The 21,464-nt window shown below is 32.7% G+C and overlaps 1 protein-coding gene across 8 annotated transcripts in view; it reads left to right on the top strand.

The window, feature by feature from the left end:
• Positions 1 to 21,464, top strand: part of DMD (dystrophin) — a 1,840,970-nt gene that overhangs the window by 754,357 nt on the left and 1,065,149 nt on the right. For 7 of the 8 annotated variants that reach the window (XM_045507265.2, XM_045507235.2, XM_045507243.2 and 4 more), the window contains 4 exons: positions 11,843 to 11,965; positions 14,332 to 14,469; positions 17,176 to 17,328; positions 18,189 to 18,371. In XM_045507265.2, the coding sequence (XP_045363221.2) occupies positions 11,843 to 11,965; positions 14,332 to 14,469; positions 17,176 to 17,328; positions 18,189 to 18,371 (597 nt within the window). The remainder of the gene's footprint in view (positions 1 to 11,842; positions 11,966 to 14,331; positions 14,470 to 17,175; positions 17,329 to 18,188; positions 18,372 to 21,464) is intronic. The other variant, XM_045507267.2, reaches the window with a different exon arrangement.

Here is a 21,464-nt window from a genome sequence, read left to right as displayed (position 1 = left end):
TTAGATGTGTAATATCTAAAAAACCAAAGGTTATTTCAGCCATCTAAAAGATGAATGCTAGTACTTCATTACTACGTTATGTATTTTTCCCATCATACTTTTTAGTAAATCACTGAACTATAGAATATTTAAGAGCAAACAGGGTATTATTTTCTTGATTTTTCAATAGTAGATTGAGATAAATTATGTCACAAGATTATGTCTTGTAGGTATTTTAAAATAAGTAGAAGTCATCTTGCCCTACAAAGGCTGACAGCCATAGCATGGCTGAGAGAAGTGTGTGAATTGTCATTCTGTATTCTGTACAGATATGTCAGTGTATTTCCAGACATCATGCGTCAGGTGAGCCACCTGATGCTTTTATTTCCCATACTGAAGGACAGCATACACATTTTTAAATCATTACTTTCAATTATATATTAATTGGCGACAATCACATTTTTACTTTTCAAAGTCTTCTTTTTTCTCTAAATTGATAGAGACAATTGGATGCAATAGTGACCTCATTTAGGGGCTTTGAAGAGATAATTATGTTTATCATCATAGTGAAATAAAAAACATGGACATAAAGTATATCTGACATTTTACTTATTTATTCCTTGTGTCAACTAGTGATAATGATTATCTATTGTGCTAGTGAGTATGGGAATATACAAGGATATAATGTAAAAGGTACTTGTTCAAAATGTATTTGTCTACAGACACAACTTAAATACTTACCACAGTCGTACAATATGCTTAACACTAGTACATCTTCATGGAGGTGTCCAGGTAATGAGGAGGTGGTCCCAGCAATCACATAGTGTAATAGGAAGAACAATGGACATAGAAAATTGAATTCTAAACTTTGTCAGCATTAGGCAAAACATGTAATTTCTCTGCCGTTACATTTCAGTGTTTATAAGATATGAGAGTTGAACTAGATAAGTTGTTTTTAAAAGGAAAACTATCCCACCCCCCAAATGAGTTATTATTTAGAACAGAATACATAAAATGGATAATATAATTACTGGATAGGGGAATTTGTGACCTTTTATCTTTGTCCTTCATATGATGAGGTTCAGGAGGTACAAGTTATGTGCATAGAGCATGGTATAAAATTTTGGGGTTAGATTAGTCAAAATTAGGAGTGATTAGTTAGTCCCTGCTAATTCTAAAATTTGACAGTCTGATGTTCTTTTGTTGATGCAATAAGAAATTTAAAATAGTGACTCGTATGTGTATCTGCTGATTAAGTAGGATAATTCTGGCAGTGCTGGAATTCTCAGGGGTGGCCTTTGATTTCAGAGTCAAGTTCCTATTATAGTAGGGCTTAGCAAGATAAGATTGAGTTGGAATATGATTTTCTAATGGTTGAGTTCATGGGTAGTTTTCACTTAGGACAAAAACTGGGGGGAAAAATCTATGGTAATAGACAAATAAAAGGTTGGGAGTGAATATGGATAAAACTCAGTATAAAAACTAATTTCAGGATCCTTTTAAAGGTCACCTAGAAAGGGCAGTTGATTAGAGCAAAATTTTATCCTGAAAACTCACTGATAATATCTGGATTCACCATTTGATGAAGAATAGGAAATCTTTGTCTCTTGCAAGGACTGTCCATGACAAGAAATTCCAGATTCCAGAAGTCAATGTGCATTGGGTTCCTCAGTTCAGGTTGGCTGAGAACTTGCCCATCAGATGCAGTTCTCTGCAGTGGTCATTTTAATCATCAGTGAAGAGCAGTATGGTGAGAGGGGAAAGTTCTTGACCACAAGCCACAATACTTTGAATGTGATCTTGGATTTGACCCTTTACCTCTCAGAGCCTCATTTCAATCCAGAAAAGTGGTAAGATGTTTCCTGTCTTATTTTAACCTCAAGATTGTGGTGAGGATCAAATGATCTAAGATACGTGAAAGCATACATTAAATTTTTTTGTAAATTATATAAATATAAAATGGTTAAAAATCATTAATATCAATAATTATTTCCATCATTATATATGTTAGACTTAAATGGCCAAATTTTGAAGGTTGAGACAGAAATTGATGGGAAAAAGAAATGGAGAAATGGCTGATTTCTCTTTCTGGCCTCTGCTGGAATGAGTAGCAACCAATAAGACATGTTTTTGCTATTTCCATTGCAAGAGCCAGCCTTGCAGATTATCGAGTGGACCAGTTTAAGAAGAACTGGAAAGTTCTGCTTGCTCCAAATGGGGTCCATAAAAATACATGAAATGCTACCTCTTCCCATTCTCTTCACCATTTCATTTAGGTTAATCAGTAGTATCTTATGGCTTTGAGAAAGCTTTAATCTCTCCTAATATGTATAAAATCAGTTTGAGAAAATAGCAGTTTTGATGGGGAGGGTCAGAATTATAAAGATGAATTAGCTTTAATTTCAGAACCCTGGGTCAAGTCGATGGAATCAGTGGGGAAATACATTATTCTACCCTTTTTGATTTAGGGCATCTGAATGTGGTAGCATAGCAGGATGGTAGTTGGGGAGATACTATCAGGAAAGGAAGGTGACAGGAAACAGAAGCATAGAAAGGGAAATAGGAAGGCAAAAATAAACTGACTACTTAGCCCTGTTCCTTATGGAAGTTCTACCCCTCTCCATCTTCTGAGAAGCTGCATTGGAGAGGAGAGTCAACAATTTGGGAGAGATGATACTTGAGGTAGATCTTAAAGAATTAATGAAGAAAAGGTTGACAAAGGGAGAAATCTGAATGAGCTCTTACCAACCATGTACTTTCAGTTCACAGTGTTTGGTACTGCAGTGCTTCAATCGCTAGGTAAGAAGTGATGGATTCAAGGAACTTACTGTTGAATCAGGGAGCAAAATATGTTCATGGATGCTGTGCTGAGAATGAGCTTATGCTGAGTGAATTTAGCAGCCACTTGAGCAATCTAGCTTAGTGTGGATCCTAAGACTGAAAAGTTTGATTAGACACAGTGTAGGGAGAGGTCATGACAACCAGACTAATAATTAATGCTTAATTCAGTACGCATTGAGTTTTGATTTTTTTTTTTCATGAACTGTTGAAAGATTAGCTCAACAGTCGTCGTGGAGAGAATTCAACTGAATAATGACAAGAAGTGGGGAAACCACTTAGGAAGTCATTACAATAGTCTAGATGAAAAACAGTGACTGGTCTACTGTATCCATGTGAATGGGGTATCTGTGGAAATGGAAAGGAAGTGACAGTCTAAAGCAGTGACTCTCTAACATTTGTGTACTTGGAGGAAGTGTTGAAAAATAAATTGCTGCCTCCCCCAATCCTTGCCTGCAGACTAAGACTCAATAGGCTTTGGGTGAGGCCTGATAATTTGAATGGTTAACAAGTTTTCAGGTGATATTGATGCTAATAATCTAGAGACCACACTCTGAGAACCACTGGTCCAGAGACATTGAGAACTAGCCTAGAGTTCAATGATCACATATGAGGGCCAAGAAAATGATGAACTAAAAACTGACTCAGGAATTAGTACTAAATGAGTACGAAGCTCTCCATATGTGTTTCAAGAATAAAAATTACATCAAGATATATTTGTCTCATTGTAATACTTAGTTTTAAAAGAATGTTGAATAAACAGACTTTAGCTAGCTATATACTATTAATATAGGCCAATTGCTTTGTAACAAAATTTTGTGAAGCTTAAACACATAATTTGCTGAGTTATATTGTGTTCTAGAGATTTAAAAATACTTCACTTTTCTGTGGAGCTGAAATGTTACATTATTGGCCATGCAATTGGTGAATTTGTTTTCTATGTCTTCAATTCTTTATTAAGATTTATATGCCATTGGTATTATATATCATACGTTCCTTAATTTCCATATGAGCCATATGGGCCTTAAAATTGCTTTTAAAATCCGTGTGTGTGTGTGTGTGTGTATATATATATTATAAAATTATATTATATATCTAATTATAACATGAGATTTGAACAATCTGGCATCATGTATATAAATATTCATTATTTTATTGCTGTAATAATTATAAAATGTTAAGTTTTTTTTTTTTTTTTTTACCTCTAGCCAGTGTTAGCAGATGCAAAAGTAATTGTTCTTCGGATCAGAGACCTTTATATATATAGGCTATGAGAGAGCCAGTGAGTTTCTCATTTAGTGTAGAATTTATCAGTAAAAAAACACATGAATGGGTCTGCTTTATCTTAAATAGCGGTTTTATATGTGAAAAGTAATGTATACATAATTTAAAGATAGTTTAGACAGATACTGTGGCTCTACTAAACATCAGTGGGAAATCCGTCTTATGAATATGACCTAGGATGTCAAAATAAGATTCACTGAATTTGAGAATTTTAATGGAAACTTATTTTTTAGTAATTACTTTTATCAATACAAATATATTGATCTTTTCCTCCTTTGTAGTCTATTTCTTATTTAATATGTTCAGTGGCAGAAGAGAGCATGGTGTATTAATTGGTATAGTTATTCTTATTATAAAAATATATTTTAACAAAATTGTCTGCAAAGAAATGATAATGAAAAGTATAGATGAAAACTTAGGTAAAAATTTGTAGGCATCACATAATTTGTAGAGTATTAAATATGTAATAATCACAGCTAAAATCCTCAAGGAATAGTAATTCTTAGTACCCAAACTTTGTAATACTCTACCTGTTAATTTTGTTTCACTGAAATAAGAAGTGAACCTAGCAATAGAATTTCTATTTTAACAACATTTTCACATTTATAATTTAACATCCCTATAACAAGTTTAGTTCTGTTGGAATTTTGATAATACGTGCCTTTTATAATCATTTACGATGTTTTCAAGGTATATGTTAATTGAGTTTGGTGAGCAGTGTCATTTGCTAGAACTAACTGGGTCTTATTAGCATGACATTTAAAATGATTAAATCTATTTGGTGATTTCTGATTGTGATCCTTTAAAAAGGAAAATGATTCATCCAGTCAATCAACAGATGCAAAAGTAATCATTCCTTGGACCAAGGACTTTTAGATATTTATAGGGGGCTGTGAGAGAGCCAGTAAGTTGCCCAAGTTCTCACAGTAAGATAGCCTGGTTAGAAAATGTTAGATCCTAGTTCACTGTTTTGTTCACTCCAAATGCTGACTCTCAGCATACATTACTACCTCTAGTTATATCATCAGATATTTATTGTTGGTCTATCATATGTTAATATAAACATGCCCAATTTAACTTAAATTAAAGCACAATGATTTCAGTATACTTCTATGTATTTAAAACAAAAATAATTAAATAAAAACCAGAAACAAGGGAGGAATAAAGGGAGGTGAAAGGAAAAAAGAAAAAAACTGAAAAAAAGAAAGTTGTCCAAAGTGTTATATGTTCTAATGTATCTGTCTCTTCTGTGTATTTTAGAGTTAAATCCTTTTTTCTCCTTCTCTTTCAGTTGCTACTACTAAACTCATGTTCTCATGAGGTATAGAAATATTCCAAGTCGCACTTAACAAAAAACAGACAGTAGAATAATTCTTGAACCACCAATATATTTTAACCAATCAGTATATTTTGTATCCAATTCTGAAAAGTATGACAATGATATTAATCTAATCAATTCAAACCCAACAGGATGTACTGGGTAATGCCTCTTAATTAGCCTCACAGATTTGGAAAGTTACGTTTTCACAGTTTCATCTTCACAGTATCAAAGATAAATCAATACCTTACCTAATATCAAAGAATTCAGCCAATGAAATGTCACTAATCCTACTCAGTTTGTTTTATTTTAAAAATTATTATTTCTTATGTTTCTTGGAGGTTGCTCTTATGAGTTTAAAATAAATGAGTAAATAAATCTATAAACTACTTTTTCTGATTATCTTTGTTCTTTACAGATCTTTTCAATATGCTTATTTCTCTTTGTAAGTTTTCTTTCCTCTCTGGGTTTTTGATTTGAAATAACTCTTCATATCATATCAGCAGTATGTCTTTTCTGTATTATAGGATATTACTGGTCCTTAAAACTTTTATTCATTTTGGTTCCCGTGAATTATTCTTACTTTATGTTTTCTAAACCAATGTTGTAATGATAAATAAATTTTCAAAGCTGCAGAATGGAAAGAGGAGACTGATTTGAAGCAATTTTACACCAATCTGTAGCATTTGGATTAATTTTCAATTTAGATTTTAGTGTAATTTATTATATTGGCTGTTTATCATGATTACTGAGATTACATAGTCCATATTAACAAATGTTTACTTTACTGTCTGTGTAAACACAGTCATTATTATGTTAGTGTATCTATGCACGTTTGAAGTAATATTTAACCAAAAGTAAGCTTACATTTTAAAAATGATAAAGTGTATCTGAGTAATTTTGAATGCTTTAAGTTACGATGAATCAATTTGTAATTGGTTTTGCTTTTCTCAGTCTTGTTGTTTATTAACTTGTTATATAAATATAAGTCAGTATTAACGCTAAAACTTTAACAAAGCCTTAAATTTAATTAATTCTAAATCATACAGTAAAGCACAATTAATAGATGTTAAGCAATCTGAAACCACATTAAAAAAAATCAAGGAAAACAAAGTGTTGTCTTTCTCAGTTTCTCTGTCTCTTCTTTCTTTTGTGTCCGTTTATCTATCTGTTTATTAAACTTCCCTATGTTTTACTTTATTTGTATTTTGTATGACTACACAGTCATGCTAAAGCTCTTACGATGAAAAGGTAAGTAAAACATTGTACAAAATGTATGCCTAGTTTATATTTTCTCCTGCAATATTATAACTCTTGTTTGATTCTTTTCTATGTATTCTAAAACCTATCTTATGTGCACTGTCTAATGTGTGATTTAATTGTGATTCTAGTTCTTCTTTGGTCATATACTTTGTTTAAAGTTAATAGAGGTAATGTATGCAAAAATTAAGATGATTTATCCACCATTGTTTTCTGTTTCTTCAAATCATAATTCTGAATTAAAAAGTCAGGCATTAGAAACTCTATATGGCTTAAACTTTAGTGACTCAAGAGTGAGCTATTCAATTATGGATACTTGGTTACTGTGCATTTTTTATATAAAATTTCATAAGAATTCCAAATTACAGAGAAAATAAAGACCAAAGAATGATATGTAAAACTTTAATTGGTCAGGAAAGTCATGGCCTAATGGTGAACCAGTGAACTCTTAAGTCAAAGCGATTAAAATTTTCCCAGCTCCTTGAAGAGTATTAAACACATGGATGTCAAATGGCTGGTCTCATCCTGCCAATAGCATAGCCAAAATAATTGAGTTGAGTAGTTATGGTTATTTTGGTTAGGGAAATTGGTTACTGGTTAATTTGATTTATCTACTGGATGTCCTAAAATTAGTAATTGAGGTGAGAAGCACATCTTCTGTTTAAAAAAAATGAGTTACATTTCCTATGGAAAATACAGAGTAGTATGAGATATGTTCTCAACTGCAGGGATTAGAAATCTACTGGTAAGACAAAGCATAAAGGCTTGAAAGTCAAATATTATATTCTAATATATAAGAGATACTGCAACACAACCTAGGATGATACATAAATGAGGAAGAGAGACTCCTAATATAACATGTTGAACTCATTCCCATAAATTTTCCTATTCCCAGAGAGCTTCCTGAAAATTCCCCTCTGAAAACATACCTGAATGCAAGTGAATGAGATGGACATTGTAAGAATTATCTAAATCCACTGAAATTTACAAAACAAAACATAAACATTTAGACTACTATTAGTAAGACATTACTCCTGTGACATACTTTAAACTAACAATCAACTATTAATTCTTTTCAGTGTTGTGGTTATAATAGTTGCTATTGATCTGTCCTGTCCAATAAAGGAGCCATGGACCTCATATGGCTGTTGAACATTTGAAATGTGGCTACTCCAAATTAAGATGTGCTGTTAAATGGGAAATACACAGTGGGTTTTGAAGTCTTCATGTAAAAAAAATGAAGTAAAATAGCTTATTCATAATTTTATATTGACTATAGACTTATGTGAAAATGTTTTGGACTTAAGGGGTAAATATATTATTATAACTAATTCCTGCTATTTCTATTTGCTTTTTAGTATGGCAACTAGAACCTTTAAAATTACATATATGGCTTGCAATAATATTTCTTTGTAGCTTCATTGCTACAGTAAACAAAGCCCTTTGAATACAAGGGAGAGACTTTATTGTAACTTGATAAAATTTTAGGGACGTGTACTTGTGAAAAGTGTCTTATTTCTAATATATAACCTAATACATCATCATCCTGCCTCTGCTTATATACTTTCAGCAGTGATTAACTCACTATTTTAAAATTAATGCTTTTAAAAAAAACAAAACATTTGCAACACTAATCAGTTGTTCCTATCTTAAACTAAAATTCAAGCCCCAAGTATTTTCTACCCATTGATTCTGGTTATTCACTTTGGAACCACACAGAATAATTCTGATCCCTAATGCATAATGGTCTTTTTAACAAATGCATTATTTTGCTTGAATAATTAGTTATTCCGTACTAGTGTTTCCTAAAATCTATTTGTATCTGCTTACATTATTTTTGTACTTGGTGGTATCATGTTGTTGCTAGCGTTTTACCATTGATTATCATACATCGACATATAAAGTGCTGACCAGTCAAGTCTCTTCAATTTTATACAATAGAAATTGTGTTATTTAAAATTCAAGATCATTCAAGAGCTCCTTGAAATTTTTAATTTGTTATCCCATGATGAGCCTTGCATTCTCTTAGTTTTTCAGGAAATGTTCATATACGAGTGCCTGCTCTGTACTAAGCATGAATCTAGATTGAACAACACAGACAAATTTCTCATTGTCATGGGATGTTTATGGAATTCATCCCTCTCACTGTGTGCTGTTTGCATAGTTTTTGGTGTACAAATAGTTGCTGTTGAAACCACTGCACAGGGCAGAACAAGTGCAAGGTTCTTTGGCATCCTCCTTGACCACTATCTACATTGATGCAGATTCATTCATTAAGTTTTGTTGTTCAGAGTGATACCACTTTATGAAACTGGAATCTCAATTTCTCCATGTTCACCATTAGAATTTCATGATTTTGTCAAATTACTTGTTAAAATAAAAATACCATGTCAAAAACCATTTATTTTATCCTTCATAAAGCATATGTTTTCAAACGAGGAAGGTCTTGAACTGAGCCACTGGATGGGTACAATTTTGTGAGGAAACAATAAGAGCCAGTATTTACTGAGCATTTATTAAATACCAAACAACATCCTAACATATTTGATCCTCATAACAGCCCTATGAGGTAGATATTTTTCTTATCTTCATGTTACAAATAAAGAAACTGAGGCTCAAAGAGGACAAATAACTTGCCCAAGATCCCATAGCTGGTAAATGGTGGAGCCCAGATTCAAGCCAGCCATTCTAATTTAGGAGCTTTAGGCTCTTTCCCTGAAGGTTAAAAACATTCTAATGGCCTTGAGGGAGGGATACCACAAGTTCACCAGTAGACCCGTAAGAAAGGTTGATATTAGGACCACTTAAATAAGGTTAGAAATGTCCTTGGGACAAGATTAGGGGAAGCCTTGACTATCATGCTGGAGTTTGGACTTCATTCTACTTGTACTTCTTGAGCAGAGAAATAATGTAATGAAAGCCATGGTTTGGGAACATATTGACCTGATCACAATGCACAGGGTAGAACTGGTGAGGTGGGAAGGAGATAATAGCCCTGTATGGAGGTTATTGCCTTAGCTCTTGTGTGAGGACTAAGATGGTATCTCCGGGAAAAGAAAACAAGTGAATCTCGGTGAATGAATTGACAACTATTTGATACTTATTAGACATTAGAGTAAAGTTTTGAAAAGTAACATAACTCATATTTTTGCGTGCATGACTCAGAAAATGGTCTTGTATTTATAGAACCAGGGAAGTTGGTGTTGCAAGAAATTTGAGAGAAAGATAATAAGCTCATTTCTAGACATGGTGAACTTCAAGTAAGAAGTCAGCAGGCTATTGAAGAGTCTAGATTGGAATTCAAAAGTGAGGTCACAACTAAAGATGAATATTTGGAAGATATTGTGAAATTGAAGTTAAGTTCTGGAAGATAGTACAGTTTATCAGGGAAGCAATGTTGAAAAAGTGGTACAGATGCTCAGGTTCTGAGCCTTTGAAACTACTATGTTAGAAGTATGTGGAGAGAGGATGAGCTAAAGAGGAAGCAGGTGTAGGAGTAAAATATAAATCTGCCTGCAAATGGACCCATGCTATTTTGACATCCAAGTACTCAATTAAAGTTATTTTAAACATTATTTATCTTCATATGTTCACAAAATAATGTAGAACAGTGTCATTGATCTTACTAAATATTAGCAAATGTGAACAATTCAATAACAAAATACCTTCAAATTAATATCATGTAGTTATGATCCTCAAGGCTATTAATCTTTACTTTTGCAATACACTGTAAAATATATGATTGTAAAGTATAGAAGTATGTTAATAATATAGAGATTGAAACAACCTTTAAGTGCTTATTTATAATAACTACCAATCTGTACTGGTTCAAGAACAAATTGTGGTATTTCAAATTTCAAATGTTCATTAGGATTTTAAAAGTAGTACTGAAAATAAGTCACTTTAAAAAGAGGCCATAAATTCTTTCTGGAATGTGTAGAAGTGCCTAGAAGATGAGAGTATATTCATGTTTCCTGTGAGAATTACGTTCTCATGAATAGCATTTGGTGATTCACTTCTTCATTAGTAACTAAATACCTTCAGATATTTGTTTTTTCTTTGAACACTTATCCGTATTGTCCTCTTCGAGATGCTGTCTAATAAAGAAAGAGTAAGACTATGACTGGGAATGTGATGGGGAAGAGTAGGTGGGGACCAAACTTGATGAATACATCATACAGCCTTAGACAGTGAGTGGTTCCTGAATTGGTTTTACAAATGGAAAATGTTTAGCTCTGTAAGAAGATAAGGTTTCTCTATGCCACCTATGAGTTTTCAAAAGCCATCAGGTATAAAATATTTTCTAGTGGTTTAATTAAAAGATATCAAATGCAGAGTATAGCTAAATAGAATAAACATGTTGTTAACTGTTTGGACTTTAAATCTTGCCATTTCTTTTGAATATATATTTGATTTTCAGTATGTTTTCACTCATCACTCCTCTTCAGTTGGTTTCTGTAGAAAACAAGGGATTTTTAAGGTTTTTGAGACTATGGTCATTAGAATTTCAAAATCAACGAAACTGATATTTATATGGTTGGAAAACATATATTCAGATTTTTCATGTGAAATATTCAGGGTTCATTCATTTGAACTTTTTGTACTACCAAATAAAGCATTACTAAGGCAAGCTAATGGCATTGTTTGTCTTATGAGAGAGCATGCCTGTCAGTTTTGACATGTTAAAAATGTCATTTAAAATATCTAGGAAGATTTCCATGTAGTTTTTCTGAGGATAAGGAGGCCATCCTGCATTTCCACCTGATGTTACTATTATTTGATGAATGAGGCAATTTCTGATAAGACACATTTACCCAAATGCTATTTATATCAGAATATGTAAAATAAAATCATATTCAACCTTAGAATCTTAACAGTTAGACCAGTCAAATATATGGAAATTGACTTTTGTTGAAAAAACAGAATGATGAGTTGCATTACATTGCATGTGTGATTGTTTGGCTCTGATGATGTTAAATGTTTGTCTTTATTTGCATCCCCAGGTACTTTCCCAGTTGTATTTCAAAACTTTCATAAAATATAATATGGAAACATAATGTATGTCATTATTTTAGCAACAGGAGGTAGAACTAATGTATTTTTTGGTTTATATTTCTAATAAAAAGTAATTTTGATTTAAATTAGCACTATCTTTTTTTTTAGGCCTCCATTCCTTTGAAGGAATTGGAGCAGTTTAACTCAGATATACAAAAATTGCTTGAACCACTGGAGGCTGAAATTCAGCAGGGGGTGAATCTGAAAGAGGAAGACTTCAATAAAGATATGGTAAATTGGTTGTGATAAAAGTGTGAATGAACTAGGAGTGAAAATGAATCAATATTTGGAAAGAAATGAGATAACTCAAGTCTCCAACTAAATTCTCAGAGCATACCTTGTACATTTTGTGATTTGAATGTTTTATTACAAATACAAAGTATTCTTGTTGAACTGTTATTATGAATGCCAAATTACTGTGGTACGGTCATATATGAGCATTTACAGATTCTAATAAATTGCTTAGCAGTTTTGCTTTGACCTATGTTCAGAGAATAAAATGCAATGGGGGAAAAATGGAGTCAAATCAGAAAATAAACTAGAAACTTAACAAGAAACACAGCCATCATAGATGGCTGTTGTTTTGTGCCAGTCATATTTTTGATAATATAACATTTACTTTGTAGAAGGGGAGATTACACAATATACACATTGTTTATTAAAGCTTACCACAAAGTCGTTTTACAAAAAAAGTTGAACAAATAGTACAGTGCTTATCTAAAATATGCATAAATTCATGCTGCTTATTTCATGGGAGTAAAGAAATATAACCATGGGGCTATTCCCAAACTCATAACTTTCTCCTTCAAACTTGATTAATTTCAATGTGTCTTTTACATTTCTCTCTGGCTTGAATAGTTTTGCATCACATCCCTTTTCACTGACTTTTTTTTCCTCCCTCCACCTCCTTTTCACAATTTCCTTTCCCCTCTCCGCAGCCATCACCTATATGGCATTCTTAATGTATATCATGCTAGAGATTTCTCAGATATATATCAATGATAAAGACTTCTCAGATGATGCTTGACAATGACATCAAAAGGCAATTTATGAATTTTAGATTATAGGCATATGAAGCAATAGGAAAATCATTTCCATTAATCTTGGTCCTCACTGTTGTCAATTCTGGCTTCCTGGAGTTGCCTAAATCATTACTTCCTGTGTATGGGGTTTGGTGGCCTTGCCAACCCAGCTCATGGAAAGAAAGACAAGAAGAGGCTTTCCTAGATGCTGAGTTACGACTACCTCTCCTTCATGTCAAAGAAGAAACAAGAGGGCACCAAGGTGGAAAAGAGTCCTGCTTACTTCTTGGGCTGTTCACCACCTCTGCCCTATAGCCCTTTGATGAGGGGAAGAAAGTGAAGTGGGTTTTTTTGTTTATTTATTATTTTTGTCCTCAGGCCCAGGAAATGTTATAGACTTTTAAAAGACATATTTAAAAGTGTAAGGTCTTTCACAGACCATAAACCTGTATGTCTATGTTACATTATTTCATTAGACCAGTAACTGACACATCTCATCTAAAAATCCCATTTCCTCGAAAAAAATGAATAGTTCCTCAGTTGTGTGTAGAAGTTTAAATATATAATACACATTTAAATATGTAACACTGAATACCATGGGTGATGATACACACATACATACATGTGACTTTAAAAAAATTGTCTACTATGTGTTATTCTCTGCTCGTCAGAGTACCTTGGGTACTAATTTCATGGTGAACCTCCTTGATAGAAAGTTTTCATATTACTGAGTTGAAAGAAAGATAAGAAAATGGAGGTGAAAAATTACATGGTCACATATGCTACTATATTAGACTAGCACTTATTCAAATAATTTAATTTCAAAGTAAATAAAACAAAAATACTTTCTTGGAGCCTAAAAATCCAAAATTCATATTGAAAATGTTTAAGACTATTTTTATAATCCATATTTTAATATTTAATTGATTGTATTTATTTAAAAATAATATACCTATATGATATACTTTTAGAAATTAATTATCTGTACTATGACAGCAACCGAACACATCATTTTTTACTAATGCCCTAATATTTATCCTAAATTTGGGCATTTAGTTTATTTAAAGAATAGATTATGAGATAGAAATGAGTGTACATTTGAAACAACATTTTCACTTAAAAATGTGTGTGTTAAAATTTTAAGATATGTTATCTCACACACAGCCACATCTATATTCCTATGTGAATTAGTTAACATTATAAATTACAAGTTTAGTTTAGTTCTCAAACCTTTTCTTTAATTTCTAGAAATACACTAAAAATCAAAGTCAAAGAATGCTTTCACAGCAATGCACTTGTCTGAAATGATAAAGTACCTTATTCTCCCATCTTCCTACGTTGCCCCTAATCACATGTGTCCTTTTGAACTAGACAGGAGGAAACTTACTTCTTTTAAAAGCTAAAGTACAATGTATAAAAGAAAAAACTATGAGCACAGTATCTTATAATAACACTCCCTGAAAGTTTTAAATTGGATTTTTTTGTGTGTTTAAATAACATGTTTTATTATCTCTGTTAACGATGTACAGCTTTTTTAAAACCAAAATGAAGACTGTACTTGTTGTTTTTAATCAGAGTGAAGACAATGAGGGTACTGTAAAAGAATTGTTGCAAAGAGGAGACAACTTACAACAAAGAATCACAGATGAGAGAAAGCGAGAGGAAATAAAGATAAAACAGCAGCTGTTACAGACAAAACATAATGCTCTCAAGGTATTAGAGCTAAAATTATAATATACCTTGCCTGTGTTTTTTTTCATGTGTAGGAAAAAAATCTATTGTGCATAAATAAATTCTGCTTAAGAATCTTAGTCACCAGAAATACATTTTTTTCTGTTCAATATCTGTGCTTTATTTAACATTTTTGAGTGTTGTCTTTGATTTTGAAAGATGTGTTGCTTTAAACTTTTGGGATTTTTTTTTTTTTGGCTTAGACAAATTTTTCTGAGTAATAATTGAAAGATATTAACATGCATCATTCATAGTGTTTATTTTTAAAATATAGTTTATTTTATTTTTACTTTTGTCTTGAAAAATCTGCTTAACTGCCAGAATAACCAATCTGTGTATTTTTTAGGCTCTCTACTTCTGATATATTGTTGATTTTATTTAGAGTAGGTCCAATTTTTGGTACCCTCATAATTGTTTAATACTTAATTTTTTTCAATTAGCTTCATTTTGCCTTTAAGAGAGTCACTCTTTGCAACTAACTAAGCATCTATAACAGCCTAATTTCACTTATATAGGAACCCTCTAAAGTAATCTTAATGTCCGTGAAGAACTGAACTGGTACTCTCATGTTAACAAGCGATAGTATATAGCTTCTAGTACTCCTGTGACTCACCTGGATTTGTACAGGAAGGACAAAAAAGAGTACTGGTGTTTCTATAATGGTATGTAGGAAGTTCTTGAGTGAGACTGGCCATGTGAAGAATTTTGTGAAATAACCTTTTATTTTTTAATGTGCTTTTCAATATTCACTGTTTGCATGCATGGCTGATTTTCTAATATTGTTAATTGCTGAGCTTTTCATTGTAAATCACTCTTTTAGAGTTATGTAGCCCTGTAGGTGGATCCACCTTGTAGGTGAATAGAGTCTGCTCTCTATATGCAAATAAGAGTATAAAACCTTTTCCCATATAGTCAGACAACCAAATAAACACTGCTGAGAATGTAATTACACAATATTGTGCCTGCAAGGAATCCAAAAGGGAAGTCTAATTGGCCAGCAGGTGTTCTGAAGGTAACTGCTGATAAATATAGTAAATAGAAAAGGCCTCTTCCCCAAGGGAGTATAAGAGCAAGTGATAATGTGCTCTGAAAATCAGAAAGCTGTGTAATTCACCCACTTCCAACTGTGACCGAGCTTTTAGAAGCATCTACACTGGTCATATAATGATATGTGTCCTACTGAACAGCAGTGTTTAATGGTTATCTGGCATACCTGTAAAGAAATCTCTTTAATGTCTCTAAATATCTTTACACATCATCTTGTGCTTAGGACATAAAAGGAGTTTCAGATTTTATGACCACAAGCCCTTTCTCTTGCAAAGATATAAGCTGTGTTATGAGTAAGGCATGGCTCAACTCTCATTCACATGGCTCTATCTTGGTACCTTTGAAAAAAGCAGCATTCCATCTGGGTCATCTCAAGCATTTATTACCTCCACAGGAGGTTTAGAAATTCAACCAAAAATGTAAACTGCCATAAAATGTACATTCCCGATTTTAAACAAAATGGAGAATGAAATCTAGATCATTTTTTTTTGAAAATATATGTTAAAAGCAATTAATGAAAATCTATTCCAGTTGCCAAACTAATCTCCCAAATTCAGTAATTGTTAACTCTGCCAAGTGGTTCCAATTCTAGTCCTTCTGAAATATTCCAAAGAAGGTAACGACTTTCCAATGCAGTGAATATTTCAGCAGTTTGTTGATTTCATTATTTTCTTTTGTTCCAGTTAAATCTGTACACGAAACCCTAATTGCTACTGCTTTGAAGAAATGAAAGCTGTATTCTGAGCTCTGGTGTTCTCTTGTGTTATCATAAAATGACATTATGACAAATTCTGTTGACCAGGGAAGACACTGGGTGGGCTTGCAAGGAGTAAGATGATTAATTTCCCCCTTTTGTTGATTTATTAAGCTGCTATCCTTATTTATCTCATCAGATTGATTGGAAATCATGCATTTTCCCTTTTCTAAATAATTTTGCTATTTGGCATTTGGATTTGATGTAATAAGAAAAAGTTGGCCATGCAAGCCTTGAAAGAAAAAGCATTTTATAACATTTAAATTATCATTTTTATGTACACTCACAGATATACATTTTTTCACGTGTGAACATATATAGCTTGAAGCAATTTATGTGATAATGAAGATGACTTTATATTTCTAATCACAAAATGCTAATGGCCTATGAGAGTCTTTTTATAGGGATTTCTAAAATCATGAATGTAAATTGCTTGGCTATATAACGTGAAATTTTATTGATAAACCCAGGGCTGAAGATAAAAATTTCAGAATTTTTACCTATTTTAAAATTTAAATAGAAACTCAATAAGTCTGTCCAAGTGTGTAGTTAACGCCGTTGAGTTCACATATTAAACTATTTCACATACTCTCCATGATAATTGAGTTGACTCATTAAGAGTTAATTAAATACAACAAGATTTCTAAACAGGTTTGAACATGCTAAGAAAAAATACTGTAAGTGGGTTAAGGTTCCTTAGCTTTATGTAATGGATCTTGACGCATAAACACATAATTTAATCATCTATTTGTGTGTTTAGCATTTAAATGTGAATTTAACTTAAGGTGAACAAGAATATGAGGGACCCAATTATTTTTAAATAACTATAGCCAGAAGTATAATATACTTATATATTGATATTTTAATAATATCTGCACCATGAACAGGATTTGAGGTCTCAAAGAAGAAAAAAGGCTCTAGAAATTTCTCACCAGTGGTATCAGTACAAGAGGCAGGCTGATGATCTCCTGAAGTGCTTGGATGACATTGAAAAAAAATTAGCCAGCCTGCCTGAACCCAGAGATGAAAGGAAAATAAAGGTAATGTTGTTTTAGAATGTCAATACCAGCTTTTGTTGCTACAGTTTAATTTATTTAACTTAACCTGTATGGATCATTTTTTAAATGTTCATGCTGTTTCCTCTATTAGTGTTCTCCCCAGTTTGACACATTTCTTTGTATTGTGTTTTGTTTCAGTAAATGTATTGTGTTTTTCAATTGACGTGATTTTGAATGAATAAAATGTTTTATTCTTAGACAATGTAAAATGAATTAAGAAATGCTATATGTTTTCTGATAAAATTGTAATTGACTTTGTGTATCTTTGTTCCAGATGAACAAATGACTTATCGGTATATGGACGACTTCTTTCTCATGTTAGCACATTCATTTCATCAGAGCATCTTCACACATCAGTGTCAAATCTCTATAGATTTATTTGCATATTGTCTGAAGATTTTTTTCTGTTATTATTTTACACTTTTTATTTTGCTTCATTCTCTGTTGAGTTCCTCAAAACTTTAAAAAGGAAATAAATAACTTAATCACTTACCCTCTAAATTATATTCTCTATGGATGGTCCCTAATAAATAACGAGTAATCACTCCAATTTGGATCTACCCCCAAAGCACTAGAGGAATTGAGAGGAAAGAAAAATGTTAGATCAATTTCAATATTTTCTCAGTTAGAATATCTAAAACTGAGCATCCAAAAGATAACTGAAATAATATTTGGATTCTTGGGTGAAGATGACAGTGATGGCTTCCATACTTGTAACTTACAGAAAACGACAATAAAATGATAACAACCTATGAAATTTCTGAGACAAGTATTTGCTACTTACAGGTTGGTTGATGTGGTTAGCTAACTGCCCTGGGCCCTGTATTGATTTTGCTCAATAGGAAATTGATCGTGAATTGCAGAAGAAGAAAGAGGAGCTGAATGCAGTGCGTAGGCAAGCTGAGGGCTTGTCTGAGGATGGGGCCGCAATGGCAGTGGAGCCAACTCAGATCCAGCTCAGCAAGCGCTGGCGGGAAATTGAGAGCAAATTTGCTCAGTTTCGAAGACTCAACTTTGCACAAATTGTGAGTTGTTACTGGCAAACCCACGTATGTGTTTGCAACTACTACTCTGGTAACAGAGGCCTACTAACAAAAGGAAAACAATTGGAGTGGGATTTCAGATTTCTAATATACATTCTGAAAGTGAGTAGTTTCCCCTCACTTTGGGCCACTGTCACACTAGTGGTTAGTTTTTCAGATTAAAAACCTAATAAATTAACAGATCATAGGAAACAGCCCCCTTATCAAAAATGAAAGATACATCTTAATTTCTTTTGCCACATCTTTTTTTCATAACATTGGCAATGTGAATTTGTCAATTTATCATACATTTACTTTATTTCAGTGTCTGATCCAAAAATACGTATTGCTTTCCTGAGACCATCCCATGCTAATTTTACTTTCTTAATGTATACATGATAAATAATATATCTTTTGTCAAACATCTTCTTATATCAACTTGCATAAGGCCTTATCTCATGGACTTGAAGAATATAGCTTAGTCCTCATACTGGCTTAGCTATTTAATGGGTTAAAAGGCTTATTGGAAGAGCCAAATGCCTAGTAGGACTGTTAATAACTGATAGCAGGTTGAAAAATATCAAATATTATGACTACTGAAATATTCCAAGCCAAAAGGAAAAGGAACAGCTGCTCTTCTTTCTTTCAAACAATTGGATGGAAATTTTGTGATTCTCTCTTTAAAAACGCAATTCATAATCGTAAGCTTGGTCTTCTTAGCTCTTTATTTGTAAGAGTATAAACCATAAGGATTTTCTAATGGATACATTTTTGTTCCTATTTTGAGATACTGTAAAGTGAAGCAGAATGGTCACCACTCTGTAATTATGCAAAGACAGCACTCCTCGCAAAAGCAGGATGTCAAAGTCTGGAAAAATGAGGCTTTATAATTATGTTAGGTTGACTCATATGAAACCAATAGATACTCAACCCTTATGACCTATGTCAGTGACCATTTCATTTATTTCAATCCATAGATGAGACTTCCTTGGCAATGTCTTATGTGATATTGTTGATTCCATTTAATATGGGATAAATGTTTAAATATGTCTTAGTTAACACAACTTTATTTTATAAGCATATAATTTTCTTAATGTTGTTTCTTAACCAAGGGAAAATATACTGTATATCTTTGTTACTTCTTTTAACACCTTGGAGTAATCCATGAATACATTGTTTTCTATGAAATCTAGTACCCTAAGATTTAATAGCAAGTGAATATTCTGAGAAATTGGAAGTAGTAATATAAGAGATACTGAAACTATATTACATTTGAAGTCCAATTCTAGCTTAATTACACATTTCAGCCTATTATCCTTAATATTAGATATTATGGACAGAAAATGTCATAAATCACTCAAGCTTACACTAACTGAAAGCCTGTATCTGTGGATGCTAAATGAATTGAAAGATTAAGGCAACCATAAAGAAAATTTAAGTAAAATATTATTCCCTCAATAGAATAGATCATTCAGGGAGAAGTCCTTTGCTTTGAATTATCTGACTACTAACTGTTTTCTCCATTCCCATTTCCCACATATTTTGATAAACCCTAAATGCAGGATTATAATTTTTTGCACCTTGGTCAAGGTAAGTTTTAATACTTCATAGTTAAATAAGCACAGGATCAAAAATCTCCATAAGTCACTCACTTAAAATGTCAATATGTCCTTACACATAATAGGCCCTCAACAAATCTTTGTAAGACATACTAATGATTGGTGAAATGAAGTAAGGATTAAAAAACCAGCATAAAATTTAACAAATAAATTATAGTAAAATACTAAGATATAGTTTCTTCATAAACCATTTTTTATTGATTTTCTATCTGAGGGATACAAAATTGAGAAGATGCTAGCATGGGGGAAATATTTTTATGTTAACTGTTAATTTTCCATGATGAATACAAACAATAACAATATACATGAAGAATACTCGATTTAATACTACAGTTATATTTAGGCTTTACAATTACATTTTGGACTTTTTCTAGGCTTAAAAGATGATAGATAGATAGATAGATAGATAGATAGATAGATAGATAGATAGATAGATAGAAAGAAGAGAGAGAGAAATATCCCACCAATTACTAATATTCCACCAATTACTAATACGTGTTTCATATGTCCTCTGGTTAGAATCATCTTTCCCAATTAATCTACAGTGAGACCATTTGAGATAGCCATAAGTGAATAGCTTAAGTACAAGTTATGTTGGAATAATCCTGCAATGGCCCTGATGTAGCCCAGTTAGCCGTAGCTTCAGAATTCCTTTCCTCTCTGTGCATCACCTTTCTCTATTTCTCTCATCTTTCTTTCTCTCAAGTGTCCCTTTTTATTCTCTCTCTATATACTCTCGACTTCACATGGATTTTCAGTTAGTCTTTCATATCTTAGCAATAGCAATTCCAGATTGTAGGCAGTACTATAAAGTGCTTAAACATTTGAGAACTCAGTTTAAAATGAGAAATTAATTTTTCTTATTTTAAAGATAAAGACTCAGAAATGGACTAAGCAGTATAAAATTACTGTACTTCAGGGACTATGTCCAGGTGAGGGCTAGAGATGGCAATAGTAAAACTCAGAAAAGGCCTGGAACTTTGTCTGAGGGAGCCATGAGGCAACCCTGAGCCGGGCAGGAGAGAAGAAAGCGTCTGCAAAGGACTGTCCGCGGGACAATTCCACAGACTATAAAGAAGGGAAAACAGACAGGGAGAAAGCAGGGAAGATTTCCTCCAGATGTTGAGCCTGTTGATTCCCCTGCCCTAGTTAGGAATACAAGACATTTCTAGTATCATTCCTGTTGGCTCAGAGACGTGGCTGTTCAGTGAAGATCAAGTAACAACTGTAAACTGAACATAAGGAATTTTTTTTTCTCCGGAACGTTGAGTAACAGCAGTGTGGTCTAGTAAAAAAGACCACTTCCTGGGATGAGCAGCCCTGAATGTGAATCCCATTGACTCCATCTGCTGCTGTATGATCACCGATCAGTCTCTCTCAGCCTGATTTCCTGCATTTCTACAGAGGATAAGGATATCTGTGATACTGAAATATGTAGTATTTGTAAAATACCTGCTGCATTATAGAAGCTAATTGA

The sequence above is a fragment of the Camelus bactrianus genome, chromosome X (genome assembly GCF_048773025.1).
Source record: "Camelus bactrianus isolate YW-2024 breed Bactrian camel chromosome X, ASM4877302v1, whole genome shotgun sequence".
Classification (NCBI taxonomy): domain Eukaryota; kingdom Metazoa; phylum Chordata; class Mammalia; order Artiodactyla; family Camelidae; genus Camelus; species Camelus bactrianus.
This window is presented reverse-complemented; position numbering and strand designations above follow the sequence as displayed.